The sequence below is a fragment of the Haliotis rubra genome, unplaced genomic scaffold (assembly GCF_003918875.1).
Source record: "Haliotis rubra isolate DU_JTF1 unplaced genomic scaffold, ASM391887v1 Scf234, whole genome shotgun sequence".
In the NCBI taxonomy this organism is placed as follows: domain Eukaryota; kingdom Metazoa; phylum Mollusca; class Gastropoda; order Lepetellida; family Haliotidae; genus Haliotis; species Haliotis rubra.
This window is the reverse complement of record NW_025766381.1, coordinates 877,074-893,024: the sequence shown is the minus strand read 5'-3', so window position 1 is coordinate 893,024 and position 15,951 is coordinate 877,074. Positions and strand designations below refer to the sequence as shown.

General features: G+C 40.8%; 1 protein-coding gene across 1 annotated transcript in view; it reads left to right on the top strand.

Moving 5' to 3' along the window:
- The first annotated feature begins 3,106 nt into the window (after positions 1-3,106).
- Positions 3,107-15,951, top strand: part of LOC124278272 — a 50,335-nt gene continuing 37,490 nt past the window's right edge. Inside the window, exons 1-16 of the mRNA XM_046713992.1 lie at positions 3,107-3,310; positions 6,030-6,120; positions 6,345-6,381; positions 6,785-6,905; positions 8,044-8,095; positions 8,207-8,307; positions 8,560-8,648; positions 9,902-9,945; positions 10,160-10,214; positions 10,855-10,921; positions 11,537-11,621; positions 12,255-12,538; positions 13,303-13,357; positions 14,073-14,216; positions 14,926-15,149; positions 15,696-15,826. Of these exons, the coding sequence (XP_046569948.1) occupies positions 3,164-3,310; positions 6,030-6,120; positions 6,345-6,381; positions 6,785-6,905; positions 8,044-8,095; positions 8,207-8,307; positions 8,560-8,648; positions 9,902-9,945; positions 10,160-10,214; positions 10,855-10,921; positions 11,537-11,621; positions 12,255-12,538; positions 13,303-13,357; positions 14,073-14,216; positions 14,926-15,149; positions 15,696-15,826 (1,727 nt within the window). The 5' untranslated portion in view covers positions 3,107-3,163. The remainder of the gene's footprint in view (positions 3,311-6,029; positions 6,121-6,344; positions 6,382-6,784; positions 6,906-8,043; positions 8,096-8,206; positions 8,308-8,559; positions 8,649-9,901; positions 9,946-10,159; positions 10,215-10,854; positions 10,922-11,536; positions 11,622-12,254; positions 12,539-13,302; positions 13,358-14,072; positions 14,217-14,925; positions 15,150-15,695; positions 15,827-15,951) is intronic.

The following is a 15,951-nucleotide window of genomic DNA, read 5'->3' as shown; positions in this document are numbered from 1 at the left end:
CAGATTTACAAAAGCTCACTATTAACCTGTATGAGAAAATTTTGTTTCCACTATGTAAATGTTAAACGATCTAATCAGAACCTGTATAGGCAATATATTAGGTCTAAAATGTTAGCTTCGATCAACAGCAAGTTCAGCCCAAACAATGCAGAAATATTTGACAATTTTAAGAATATATTTCCCTCGAATACAATGGGATGAAAAGATACCGAGAATATGTAATTACAGGCCTATGATATGGCTTGAATATTTTCAGGGTGTGGAAATAGAAATTTGTCAAGGCCCATTTCTGTCCATTCGTGCAAACGTGAACTGTGAAAGTGAGGCAGAGGAGCTTGCGGTGCAAGGGAGATAACACTTGATGCCTTGTCTCTTAGAACACGGCTTGACGCTCAAATGTCAGAACGACTTGTCCAATCGCTTATTACACCCCTGCTTACGAAGTAACAGGGTATAGAGCGTTCATTCTGACCGCCCGTCTTTCCGTCCGTCCTTCCGTCACTGAACTTTGTACGGAGTATATCTCTAAAGTTTACATGCTAGGTTCACCAAACTTCAGTCATGTTATTTATTACCGATAGATGTGCCCTTTGCTATTTTGAAGATGATCAGATTTTTTGCTGTTTCTTTGGAAACACGACTTAATGCAAACTGTGTTTGATGGTTATCCTCTCCGGAGCATATGACCGGAACTAAACATGCTAGGTTCATCAAAATTAACACACAAGTTAATCATGACCAACGGATGTGCCTTTTACTATTTTAAGGTTTATCAGAATTTGAATATTTGCTGTGTCTATGGTAACACGACTTCGTGCAAAATGTGTTTGATGGTTATCTTGTCCAGAGCATATCACCGAAACTATATACATGCTAGGTTCACCAAGCTTAATACACGTGTAAATCATGACCCACAGATGTGTCTTTTGCTATTTTAAAGTTTATCAGAATTTCATCTCTTGCTGTTTCCATGGAAACATGACTTGGTGAAAAATTTGTTTGATTATTATCTTGACCGGGCATATCTCTGAAGCTATACATGCTAGGTTCACCAAACGTAATACACAAATTAATCATGACCAACAGATGTACCTTGTAATATTTTAAGCAAAATGTGATTATTCAAAGTGTGATGTTGTCTTTTCACTTTTCATGGTATTTCCTTCATGTCATCATGAGACAGTCAAGTTCAACGGTATGTCACGTTTCCAAGGAAACACAAAAACCAAAACATATTTCCATAAATTATTAATGTAAACAATAAATTGCAAAACTATTATCTTACATGTATATAAAGTTTGTTGGAGTCAAGGAGAAAGTCTTGTGAGCTGCTGATCCTTGTCCCATTATATATATCAATATCAGTCATTTCCATGTCCCAAAGTAGGAAGCGGGGGTATGTGAGCTTTGCTCTCTTCCACACTTGTATCATGAGTGACAAAATGTGAGAAGTCAGCCAAAGACCATCAATATCCTAGCGGCTTGTAAATAACCGTGTGTACCACACCACCGGTTTGAGGCGATTGGCAATCTGGAAGTTGACACTCCCCACCATCTGAACACTGACACGTATGACAAATGAGGCAATGAGTACGGATACTATACTGTCGCTGCTGCTACAGAGATGCCAACCTCTACGATTTTATCGTAGTCGCTACGAATTTTAGCCCCAAACTACGCCAATACGAAGAAAATTCATTAAAATTCGGATATACAGACAAAATCATATTTTTCGTCGATTTAATACATGTTCGCTAAAAAAAGAAAACTGTTTTTGGAGATATGTGAAATTAAAGCTTCACTCTTGATTAGTGTAATATTGTCTTTCTCAGAATCCATCATGATTTTAAGTATTTAGTTGACTACTAATTTTGTGGTCACTTTGGGGTGGGCATCTCGGGATACCGCTTTGACATGTTTGAGGTTGCTTTCACAAAGACTTCACACATGACTGCGAAATAGGATCAGATGTTACGTCTTTAGCAAATTTACTGGTCATAGTTCACATACACAATATTCATGTTACACCTACGCAGTATGAAGTTTACGTGGACCTTACAGCAAGAATACCCGTGAATATCTGAATTAGAGTTGATCTTCAGCAACTCATGACTGCCGTAAAAGGCGACTAACGGGATCGGTTGGTTGACACTTATCAACGTATCCCAATTGCTTAGATCGATGTTCATACAGTTATTCACTGGATTGTCTGGTCCAGACTCGATTATTTACAGACTGACGCTATGTAGCTGCAATTTTGCTGAGTGTGGCGTTAACAACAAACACAGAACAAGAAAGGGTCGATGAAGTCTCGAAATATTGAAAGACTCGACTGACATAATTATTTATTATCGTCCAGTGCATAAGTAAGTGATCTTTTACTACTTTTAATCGGTCGTTAAGGCATTTCGCCAATGGAGCTGTGACGATATATCATAGTATCGATAATCGGGATACTTTTTCTGGCGATAAATATATCGATACTTTTTCTCGTATCGTGATATGAATCGTTGACCTTAAAATCGTTAATTTTCCCAAGAATTTGACGGTTATGTAAAAATTTACACTGTTACTTGCTATCAAGTATACTTTTAAAAGAAAACCACTAACGATAGCATATCGTGATATGCATCGAATCGAGTCGAATCGTATCGTTCCAAGATATCGCAATACGTATCGTGACATTTCTGTATTGTCACACCTCTATTCGACAAAGGGACCAAACAAGGACACCATTCATGTTGAGATCAAACACATTCCCTTCGGCTGGACGAAATAAATGAGGACACGGTATCGAGCTGACATAATCTCGGCTGTCAGAGAATCTTTAAGACAATCTCACTATAAGCACCTCCTTATCGCAAGGCCAGTGCACACTTGTGTGTACACTGAAATCACCTTGAATTAGAGTGCTGAGAGGGGGACTTTACCCGATCGAAGGTCCAATGTTCTGTCCCATTTATCAGTCTCTCAAATGGCTGTTTTCCAAAACCTGTTTTAGGTCAAGGCTATACCCGATAAGTAGATGTTTTCGTTGTGAAGAACATGTTCATTACTTCAAGTATTCGCCCAAACGCGTCATTTTGAAGTTTGTCCTCCACACTGTTGAGTCCCCACATTGCACTTCTGAGCTGCAGACATGTAAGACACCGAAGACAGCAGAATGGTCAGCTCGGACTTGTGTTTTGTTCTGCTTGTGTTGGTGTCCTGTGCTACAGGTGCGCCGTTTGAAGATGGACACCGACATTACTTTACCTACTCCTCCAAGTCTCAAGTTCTTGGTCTGCACAACTTGTCCACGATCATTAAGGTAGATGTGTAAGAGGTTTTGTTAGGTATGAAAAATACAGATAGCGAGAACTAGACAGTGAAACTCCTTTAGACCGGTGGTTACTATTCCAAGGGATAATTCTCTGGTTTAACAAGTACAGCGAACTACTGTTTTCAATCCAAGTCACAGTTGTATCGATCTAACAGTCAAAAGTAAAAAGGTCGAGTCGGATAAGTCGAATCTTTCCGCTAGTCAAAAGGAGTTCGAGACAACATGGTTCTATTATATTATATCGAAAATAATATAAGTTATTGAAAAGAGCCCATTGTGTAAATGTATATACATTATCAATGGCAGGGTTTCCGGGTTAAAGGAGATTCACTGGAACGGATTGTTGTAATTGGTCAAGTGAACAATGAAATTTCAAAATAACATCACCGCTAACAAAGTAACTGACCTGTTTACCCGGACGTGTGGGAGCACAGTCCAATACGCTGCAATTCACATAGCAAATATGCGTCCTCGAAGCCTGCCAGAGACTTATGTTTGTGGGTCCAATAGCGGTTCACCCAGAGTATGTTTCTAGGTTTGTCAAACCTATGCTCGTGGATTTCAGTAAAGTTGTAAACTTTGAAAAAATCACTCTTCTCACACGTTTAGCTCACACTTGATTTGACAAATACGCCTTTAAAGCGGCTAAAACGCTAAATCGTTCACTCACTCAATATACTATTTGTATGTTCTTTATTTTATAAGTCGTTCACGCATATTGCCCTGACCATAGGATTAACATAATTATGATTTGTTCTATTTAGTTGTTTTTTGTTATTGTTCTCGAGGCTGCGAAAGGCATTTTTTAATATTTTTATTAGTATTGATCGGCGCTATATTATTTTAGAAGTCGCTTAATAAAAATTATATGCAAAAATATTTTTATCCAGTTATGTTCAAACCACCAACCCTTCAGTTTTTCATAAGAGTTAGTGAGTGAGTTTGGTTGTGCGCCGTTTATAGCAATTTTCCAGCAATATCACGGCGGGGGACACCAGAAATGGGCTTCGCACATTGTGCCCATATGGGGAATCGAACCCGGGTCTTCGGCGTGACGAGCGAACGTTTTAGCCATTTCGCTACCCCACCACCCCTTTTCATAAGGGTAGCAGCAGCAAGGTCTATTTGATTCTCCCCGATTTGTTCTTTAATTTGATTCAGCCAATGTTGTTAACAGAGAAATTATTGAAAAGGTTGTTGCCCTTTCTTAGTGTAAGTGTATACACATGACTGTGTTATAAAGATCCATTCATATCGAGTGCTTACAACGCGTGACCTGAATGATTTTGATACATCGTACATGAATATGTGCATCACTGTTCACGATGTACACGGGTGGTCCTATTTACCTAGACTCTTTTTGAATTCGCCTGGTAAAAGTCTAATTCTTAAATCGAGCTTAACGCAGCTATAAATCGTTGAATCCATCGTAAACGCCCCCGACGTCGTGACCTGATTTAGAAAACAAAACTATCATCGGTGCTCACTGTATCAACCACTGGTTTGTTTGGACCGGGAATGATAAAGAACAGGCATCCATTATATTGCTGGAATATTGACTGCGGTGAAAACATCAAACGAAAGATTATCGGCTTTTGTACACGTACACATTTTTTGGCAGCGGGAAATCTGTCATTCAGAGTGAGTGAGTATGTTTTTAAGCCGCAGCAATATTCCAGCAATATCGAAGCGAGGGACATCAGAAATCAGGCATTGTACCAATGTCGGAATCGAACGCATGTTATCTGCTGACGAGATAGCGCTTTTTAAAGGCTACACCGCAGCCCAATTGTTAAACCAAACCTTTACATACTGCCCTGATCTGAATTAATCTCACTGATTTTGTTCGTTAAAGAAAGATAACGCCCATATACGGTTTGTTCTGTCTCTTACATATTGGCAGTACCAGAGGAAGGTATCATTGCGGTTTCAAAAGCAGTTTTGATTTTATAATGTCGTCGTTTGTTGAGTTTGCTGACTAAAGCAATCGCCCAGGCAGATATTTCACTTTTTATGCCCCTGCAATATTTCTAGCAGGGATATGTCGAAAGCTGTGCAAGAAAAGACTAAATGAGTAACGTCTGCCCCACACTGCATCGACACATCCACTTGTCATCGCGAATCTGCATAAACATGGACATTCATAATTCATGTCGTCACCACGCCGAAGACCCGGGTTCGAATCCCCACATGGGTACAATGTGTGAAACCCATTTCTGGTGTCCCCCGCCGTGATGTTGCTGGAACATTGCTAAAAGCGGCGTAAAACCAAACTCAGTCAGTCAGTCAGTCATGTCGTCACAGATGGCAACGGCTGAGCGTATTGGGAGTCTACAATGACCCTTGTTTAACCTTTGTTACAATTCTGAAGCAATGGCATCTGCCCTGGCTAGCTATTCTCGAAACGTTCGCAGCCCTTCGAACCTCCTGAGCCCATACATAACACATTGGCAATGATCATAGTTTAGCATTGTTAGTGCTACGAACGTTTCGAGAATAAACTACTACCGTGGTTATTCGATAATAAATTATGGGAACTATGCTAAGACCGCGTTCTTTTTGGAACGGGGCCCCAATAATCCACTTCTGACCCACGGATCCTAAAGTCTGACAAATTCCCTAGAACGTGTTAAAGTGTCATCATCAACTTTTTGTATATTACTGGTAGCAAAATACAAATGCTAACATTCCTGTATATTACATTCAGTTCCACGTGACTCCCGTGAACCAATCAGAAGATAGCAGCATGAACCTCCTGATGATTGACAGCTTCGTACAACATTCCGACAGAGGATATGGTATAATGTTTTCAAATATTCGAACAGGCTAAATTCCGGATTATTTATTTCTACATAATCTTCAAGTAAAGTTGTATTTTAAACTTTTTGTCGGTGTTTGGCCTTCCATAATTGCAAACACGGACGTATTATCCATAACAGGCCAAACCTGATCCTAATCTATTTCAAATCGGGTAATTAGTGTTCTGATGATAATGTTAATATCAGACTGGTGTTACTTTCAGTGGACAACAACCCTAAACACTGGGACTTGACACGGAAGTAAGTTATCCATGAACATCACCTCTCATTATTATTTAACAGAGGATGTATAGTTACATATTGAATTTGATCTGGGTTTAGAAATGGTCTTCAGCAACAACTTACTTGTCTAAAGGCGACTTACGAGATCGGGTGGACAGGATCGCTAACTTGTTAAGCCGCAGTCAGCAATATTCCAGCTATATCACGGCGAGGGACATCAGCGAATCTGTATAAACTATCGTATCCCAATTGCGTAGATTGATGCTCTGGATTGTCTGGTCCAGACTCAATTATGTAAACCCTGCCGCCATATAGCTGGAATATTGCTGAGTGTGGCGTTAAACAACTCATATACAAACAACGTTTTTGAATATAGTTACCCCTTAAACATGACCTCATCCACAACTTCCTGGTTTTACAGCTTCCTGTTCCACGTGGGCGGGGATGGAGCAGTGACACAGATCTTCCACCATCCGGAGGAGGAGGACGAGGTGGTGACCTTGAAGAAACTACTAGCCGGAACTCTCTCCATGTACAAGAAGGTACGACTGTACGGACTGTACGACTGTAAGATACTGCCAGGGCGAGTACTTCTGGAATCGTTAGTCTATATTGAGGTGAAAGTATAAGTATCCAAGGCTCGTTTAACTGGCGACCTGTTCATTTGGAAGGTCGATGAGGCTCGCTCACTTGGTTGGTGCATGTCGTATTCCAACTGCGTAGATGGATGCTCATGAAGTCGATCACTGTCAAGACATCTTGACATCATGTTGACACGAAATATACAAGTATAACATGTTCGTGTTCGTTGGTATCGTTGGTATTGATTACCTACCGCATCAAACGATTTTAAACTCAACTCACCTTCTGTATAATGGCGTCTAATTCAGATCGTGGATCTTTGTTAGAGTGTCAGGCACTATTTTAAAGTTTCGTATGTCTTGCAAATCTCCCCTTTAGCGGTGTGGCAAATGGGGTGTCTTCGTTAGAAATACACCTGCGTGATGAGATGATTATGAAATTGTTGAACATTTAGCGCCTCACAGGGGATCGTGCTCCATAAGCAGCTGAGAAAGAAATCAGTTGTCCTATTGATGGTGTGGGCTCTTTGGAGATGTGTCAAAGGATGACCTATAGCGCATTACAAATATCACCCTTCTTATTATTATTACGATTTGTTGTTCATGGCCGTTGGATTCAACCGTTACGACTGCGTTTAATGGCAGGTGTGTTGACGTGTATACATTCGCTTGCTGTCAAACAAATGCGACCGCCTCCGTGGTTTAGTGGTTAGAGCGTCCGCCCGCAGAGCGGAAGGTCGCGGGTTCGATCCCCGGGAGCGTCATACCAAAAGACATTAAAATATGGTACTTGTTGGTCCCTGCCTGGTTATCGGCATTAATGGGTACAAGAAAGACGCGTCGGCTCGTAGTCAGTATAATGTGTCTGAGTGGCGTATTCATGCTTATTAAACAGCAGCATGGTTTCTCAGTGAGTTTGCACTGAAGTCTGGGCTAGTAGAATCAGCCACACATACACACGCATGCACGCCGTCATATGAGCGAAATAATCTTAAGTACGACGTTAAACCCCATTTCCCCTCACATCACCTCACTAACCACATACCTCTTATTTAAAACCTCGTGTAGTAGGCTACATTTCTGTACTGTTTCTTTTCAGCATTCCCTGAAGACGACGTGGACTTACAGCGACTGGGAGACAGATCAACACGGTAATGTATAGCGTTGAAGTTCATATGTCCATTTTTAGAGCTCAATATAAAAGGAAATATACCTGGTAACTTTAAATTTGACTACTATAGAACTGTTCACGTTTTGTTAAGGGAGGCTACTGCACTCGTATTCCGCCAAACGGTTACCAACCGGAAGTATGGTGAGCAGACGACACGAAAGCACGGCCGAAACCCATAGACAGCACGAAAAGGTAGGTGTGTGATCTTGTGTGAGTGACTGTTCATTTATGACCCTGGTACCAACATTCAAGATATGGACGAGGCCATGGTATGATAGACACGGGGTCGATTCGTAACGCTGCAAGTGGAAGCACTTCCCTACCGCGCGGTCCATCGTGTACACTCGAGCAAAGTAATGTAATATTGTTTTTTTGAAATGTAGATAACTTTATGCTTTTGGTATTCATGAAATGTTTTGTTTTGTTTTGTTTTCATTTTCTCAGACGATTGAATATGACCGGAAAGGCCGCATCCAGCATGTGAAGTGTACGGACACCATCACCCTCAGAGACGAACCTGCCCCATCCCAAAGGTAGAGAGAGACTAGAGGCATGGTTATGTTGTCAAATATCGGTGTGTCTTAGTCTTATAAATAATGTTTTTGTCAAGCTCCACGTTCGTGTTGATGCGTATGTTAGCTTCCCCTTGTTAAGGTGACGCTACCGCCTCCGTGGTGTAGTGGTTGAGCGTCCGCCCAGAGAGCGGAAGGTCGCGGGTTCGATTCCCATCCGCGTCGTACCAAAAGACGTTAAAATATGTTGGTCTTGTTGGTCCCTGTCTGGCACTCGGCCTCAATGGGTACTTGTAACAAGGACTGGTCGGCTCGGAGTCAGTATCATGTGTCTGAGTGGGGTATTCATGCTTAATTGCGGCAAGGTATCTCAGTGAGCTAGCACTATAAAACCAGCTTAAGTCTGGGCTAGTACAAGCAGACACACATACACACGCATGCACATCGTCATATGAGCGAAATATTCTTAAGTACGACGTTAAACCCCATGTCACCTCACCTCACCTAAGGTGACGCTATGGGTCTTGTGGCCCCAATTGAGGGATATGAATTCATAAGAGGCTGTCTTACAATAAGAAAACGATGGGCATTATACATATGGCATAGAGGAAAATCAGGTGTTTCATGAATGCTTTCCAGGTTCCGGAGATCCTGGTATGGATAGCCTTGGTCCGATTACTGACAGTGTCGAAGTGTGGTAGTCAGGGTAGACGACAGACAGTTTGCGTGAGTGAGTTAATATTTAACGTCACATCGGCAATATCTCAGCCATATCGTGACGAAAACAATTTATACTATAAAAAGTGAAAACATTTTGAAGATTAAAACCTGTCGACGATGGACAGTAAAAATACTAGAAAATCACAAATATGAATATAAAACTAGCGAGCAAAGCTAAAAACATTCCAATTAAAGAAGACAATACAATATAAAACACGGGCTATAGATCGCCAACAACTGAAGGTAGATCACCATACGAGGAACCATTGGGACTTACATTACTTTTGCTACCTGCATGGAGCCTAGCTGGATTTACACCATCCCTTCAGCCGCTGGCGATTGTAGGATAATTTAGCCGAAATTTAAAAGAACAAAAATACTACGTTTAAAAACTTGTTACGAAAAATTTCACTTTGAAAGTTTTTGGGACTTACGTACCCTCTCAGGAGGACAATAATTTTATGCTACTTCAACACCCTTTGAGGATACAGCCACAAAGACAGTTTGAGGGAGCAATGGTTTCTTTGTTAACACATGTACATTCTATCCTGCAGCTCTGAACAAAAGGGGGAAGTCATCATAGTTTCACCAGACACTGGTAAATATGACGATGTGTATCGACTTCCTGATAATTCCTTTGTTATATTACTTTTATCTTAATCTTTGAGGCACTAGCGATATATGTGACCCGACAACGCTTATATAAAATCAGTTCATCATATTTTTTTCATTAAGATTTACAGGTATTATATAGGAACACCTTAAACTAGAACTCGAATTATGTTAATGTGAACAATCTGTTTTGATTGCAGAATTCCCTTCCCTGTCTTCTACCGCCAACAGTGTAGTAAAGCTTACAGCTCGCAGGTAAACCCATAAGACAGTTGACCGTACAGTTAACCCTCATATTAATTGCAACATTTATTCAGGACGACTAAAGGGTTAGGGACGGTGGGGTAGCATTGTGGTTAAAGCGTTTGCTCGTCACGCCGAAAACCCGGGTTCGATTCCCCACATGGGTACAATCTGTGAAGCCCATTTCTGGTGTCCCCCGCCGTGATATTGCTGGAATATTGCTAAAAGCGGCGTAAAACTAAACTCACTCACTTAGACGTTAAAAGTGTAGCGTTTGTAACGATGGAATTCTTTATAGTCAGTCAAAACCACGTCGTATATGAGTTCATGTTCATTCAATAAAAATCAGTATAGTGAGATTAATTCATCTGTATAAATGGAAACAGGAGAAATATTACATTCATACTATTTGTGCAGTCAATTTGTGGAGAGCAATTAGTTTCCAAGATCACTTTGAGTCAGGCCAGTCATTTGCAAAAAAACATCACTAGTGAAAAGGTACAAAGTATCAAATCTTGAATAGTATTGGAACTGTGGGGGTCTTTATGTGTTTATCTAAACCATTCAAACTTTCAACACTAGAAGTACAGATTTAATTGGAACATTTTCACTGAAGACCTCACACGTAAATGTTATCTTCCTACCAACCCAGGCGAGTGGCTCCAGCAAGTGGAATACTGATGTCTGAGTTCAAGGTGGACACACCCCAAGTTAAGCTGGTCAGTCTTTTATATCAACCCAATGGCTATGCTGGGTTTACGTGCGCAAAGAATCATAACTCAACAACTAACTTGTAACATTATGCTAAAACCTACAGTGTTTCATCACCTGATGTGTGTCATCACAGATCATTGCTCGTGTAATCAAACAGTTTTGGTCATGCCAACATGAGGTTATTTAACTATATGCTGAGTCAGCTGATTTCGGCCCTAACTGCTCTGTCACTAACTCGATACATGATATTTGAAATTATTATTTACAAAAAGCTTATCAGGTTATCCATACATTTATTTACAATTTATGACAAATGCCATAAGTGCAACTTAAGTTATATTTGGGATTATACTTTCTCAGTAAAGTACCGATTCTAGTACCTTGTTGGGTTGAATCCGGTCCGGGATTCGAACCAAAACTCTCAGAGCGAGGCACCTAACGGGCAGCACACAAAATCAGCGATCTGACCCAATCAGTCACCGCGGCATCCGCAAGAAATGAAGTCTGATAACTGGAAGTCTAGATCATGTATTTCGTGTACCCATCTGGTCGTATGTGTTTATAGTTGAAGTAGCCGTTTAATACTGGTTCTGGTTTATTTTCATGTTTGTCTCACGCAGCCAGTACCAAAGGAGCAAGCACTGGAGGAAGTAAAGACACAGTTTCACGATCTGCTGGACTGCATACAGTCATACGATGACAAATGTAAGTTTCTGCCCATACTGTTCGTTTGACGCTAGGGAAGGACGCCATTTTGGTGTGTGTGAACATATTGCTCCAACAAGGCCAAATGGGGCGGAATACTATACTCACTCTAACCGTGTTCTTATGATGTGTTCGAATTGTGTGTAGATCCCGTGTTGAGATATATCCGCGCCTGTTACCTTTACCCGGATTCCAGTTGATTAGGTTTTGATAACTTTAGATTTAATATTTTCTATATTCAATGTAGAAAGTAGGTTACTGTGCCTATCTGTTGTATAACTATTCAGCAATACGTTTCTTCTATTGAACAAAGATAGGGTAGAAAGTCATGAAATAATGCATCCTTTTTCGCATTTGATGAATGTTCTATACGCTAATCTCAAATGGAGATAGCAACAGACTCTCATCTAGAAATCTCAGAGAATGACTAAGACTTTGAAGCCAATTTTAAACCTTTGACCAGATGCCAATTCTCAAGTATGAGTCAGTTGGATCTTGGTATTATCTCTTGACATAAGTCTGTCCTTTTAGTATTGTTAAAAATAAGCCTTCTTAAAGGACATTACTTGTGAGTCACACTAATAATTCCAAATACATGGAGTGTATAATACATCTCTTCCCTCCAAATTCCAGTCGCAGCTAACAGGACTGTGTGCGTCCAAGACCTCATGCGTCTCTTCAGCAACCTGACTCAGACGGACAGAGTCGCCCTCGGCCACCAGTACCTTGCCAAGTGTACCACTAACGACACTGTGTGTAGAGATGAGAGGTACCTGTTCTTGGACATCCTGTGCCGGAGAGGTGACGAGGACTCGCAGAATCTGGTGTTGCAGTATGTCCTGAACGACAGGAACGCCACAGAGGAAGACCTCAGACGCCCTCTGTTCCACTACGTCGCTCTCAAGGAACCAATCCCGGTACGGAAACGTCAATCTTTTCTTATTACACATTTTAAAGGTGCTACTCAGATCACTGATATTGCAGTGAAGGAGAATAATTCGATAACCCAACTCTGTTCTTATCCGAAAATCAATCATCTGGGTTTGAGAGCAATGTTTATGAACTGGATTAAAATAAACGAGAAGCGGGTCGTGACACCTCTGTCCTACAGGGTGACCAATAAGATAACACATTAATATGCAAAAATAACGATTATATGATGTACTTGTTATTTGCATTACACTGAAACTATATTTCCTTTTAATCACCAGAAGATTAAAATGGGGTGAGTCTTAATTCAATAGGTTGACTTGAATATGGTGCCATCAGTAATATGCATTATCATCCAAAACTGTGTTCCACAGGAGATATCGCTTGTGTGAGATCAAACGATATCTCCTAGGAGATATCGTTTTGACAGTAGATTTTGTACAATGCCCTAACAATGCTATGACGTCATGTACTTGATGACGTCACAATGCTATGACATCGCTGCACTGCAAGTCTAATGGCAGTACCATGTTCAGAGATGTACATTTTTCATTGAAAATTAATGAAGAGTGATTTTGGATGATAAATAGAATCTCACCCTCGTGTCTTCTGATATCAAATATATCAACACTCGTTGATAAAAGTAAAAATATCCTCGGCAAGCCTCGGATATTTGTAACTTTATCAACTCGTGTTGATATAATTGATATCAGAAGACACTTGGGTGAGATTCTCTAGTTATTCTTTACAGGAAACAATCAAATCTGTTGAACAACTATGCTTTGTTGGCAACTATGAGCACATTCGTAAGTGTACTATTGGGGCTTTTTAAAAAAAATATATATTGTCAGTTTCATATTTATGTTCACTAAAAACGATTGTTAGTGTCCTGCATTGCCAAGGTTGACATATTCCTAAATATTACAGTTGTTTAGTCCCGCTGAGATCACAGCTCAGACGTTTTATCACCATTAATTCAACCGTATACCGTGGAGGGAGGTAATGGTATTAAAACCAAGTATCAGACTGATTTTCAGCATAGCACAGCTATTCATGATTTTTAAAACAGAGAAGTGCGGTATTTCATCGGATCTCTCGATAAGACAAACCAACAACATATTTTTGTAAAAATTGGAAAAACATTGATTGCAAGTGAAATCATCATATTTGACTGAGAACTATTTATTCCGATTATGAGCCGAACTGAATTAGGCCACGACCTATAGCGGATTGATGTTTCCTGATCAACTGGTTAATGTCCCTGATTTGATGGTTTTGGCAAAATGTGTTGAGGGTTAAATGAAGCTGCTGTTATTGACTCATATTATTCTATTATTTGACTTGAATATGGGTCTTTTCATTATTGAAGTATGAACAAAGACAAGAATGCGGCATGACTAAAAGAACATGACAGCATGGTGGTGATTTACTTCTAAACAACTAAGATGGAACTGGCATGCATGTTGCTCGTACTTTACCATATTAAACACGTATGCTGTGGCAATCAATCCATATTTCCAGCGACACTTGAAATGACCTTGACCCAGAAGCGAGCCTGTCTGACATTGGGGGCTCTCGCCAGATCCCTGGCTGACATAGGTAACAGCGCAGCTGCAGAGGATGTCCTGAACAAGCTTGAGAACAAATTGGGTTTTTACAATAACAGTGAGTTCACTTTAGATATTAGGTCCCATGTACAATACAAAGAACTCTCATTGGTTACGCTCTATTCTTCTGACCTTGCCCTGTCCAGTATTAACCCGTGAAGATCCGGGTTAGCATTGATCTTCAGTAACCCATGCTTGTCGTAAGAGGCGTCTAACGGGATCGAGTGGTCAGGCTCGCTGACTTGATTGACTCTTGTCATCGTATCCCAATTGCGTAGATGGATGCTCATGCTGTTGATCACTGGGTTGTGTGATCCAGACTCGATTATTTACACACCGCCGCCACATAGCTGGAATATTGCGGCGTAAAATTGAACTTACTCACTCGCTGTCCAGTATTAATGGGGGCGGTGGGATAGCCTAGTGGTTAAAGCCTTGACTCGTAACGCCGAAGACCCGGGTTCGATTCCCCACATGGGTACAAAGTGTGAAGCCCATTTCTGGTTTCCCCCGCCGTGATATTGCTGCAATATTGCTAAAAGCGGCGTAAAACCATCCTCACTCACTCACTCACTCACTCCAGTAATAATGTCCATTGACCTACAAGTACGCTCGCGTGTAATTTTATTCAATGGTTGCTCTTTACAGTATCAACTCAAAACAATACTGTCAATTTTAAAGATATATGCTAACAGATAACGGAAGTGATAAGCTGTATCTGTTGTTAGGCACCGGACGATGGTTCATTAGCATTGTTATTTTGCCAGCTCTCTCCTCCCCTATACTGGAGCGCAAGAAGCGATCAATCCACGACTTTGACCATGAGCAACATCACCATATCGTGTCCAAAATGGTTCTTCTACACAGTCTTGGGAATGCCGGAATGCCAAGATCTTTACGTCATATCCGGTCCTATCTTCAACCCAACGTGGGGTCCTCAACATGGCGGAGGGCAGCAGCCAATAGTCTCCGCCAGTACACATGTAATGAGGTAAAGAGCTCCAACATACCCAACAAAGTGTAGTGCAGTGATCAATCCTAAAGCAGTATAAAACAACATAAACCTGTATCTGGATTGTGTAACAATTTAAAGGCATATGCAAAGCTAATTCTGGTAAGCCAAAGATGAAACCTCTATAATTTGTACCTCTGTAATTTCATTTCAATTGCCACAATTATTTCAATAATTCTAATATTGTTGATATTATACAGTATTTATAAAATATTCAGCCAAGAGGCTCTCTCGTTGATGAACAGGCACCAGGGGCGGATACAGCTATTTGAGTGGGGGTGAACAGTTCAGAAAGAGGGGTGCACAGTTCATTTTCACCCGTTTTCACGAGAGTTTCAGTGGTCATTTAATAAACTTTTAGGACAAAAGGGGTGTGTGCACCCCTGCACCCCACCTCTGGATCCGCCTATGGGCACGCATATTCTTTATGTGTTATTTTCTGGTTAACGAAATAAATACGATTATGTATGGGTGAAGAAATATATAAAAATAAGAATTATAAATCGATCAACCACAACATATCAGAGTGCACTGGCGCTGTTTGATGTCCTCGCCCACGAAGAGAATGAGAAGGTCCACAAGGAGGCGAGAGAAGTGTACCTGAAACATCCACAGCGACAGGGCTTGATCCGAGACAAGGAGAACCTTCTTCTGAGGTAACCTTTGTCTTGTTCGGCTGACACTGGAGTCAACAACGTTCTAGCTGTAGGGTGGGTTTAAAGTCTATGGGTTTGGACCAGTGATTGATTATGAGCAGCGATTCTTACCATCAGGTTATGCT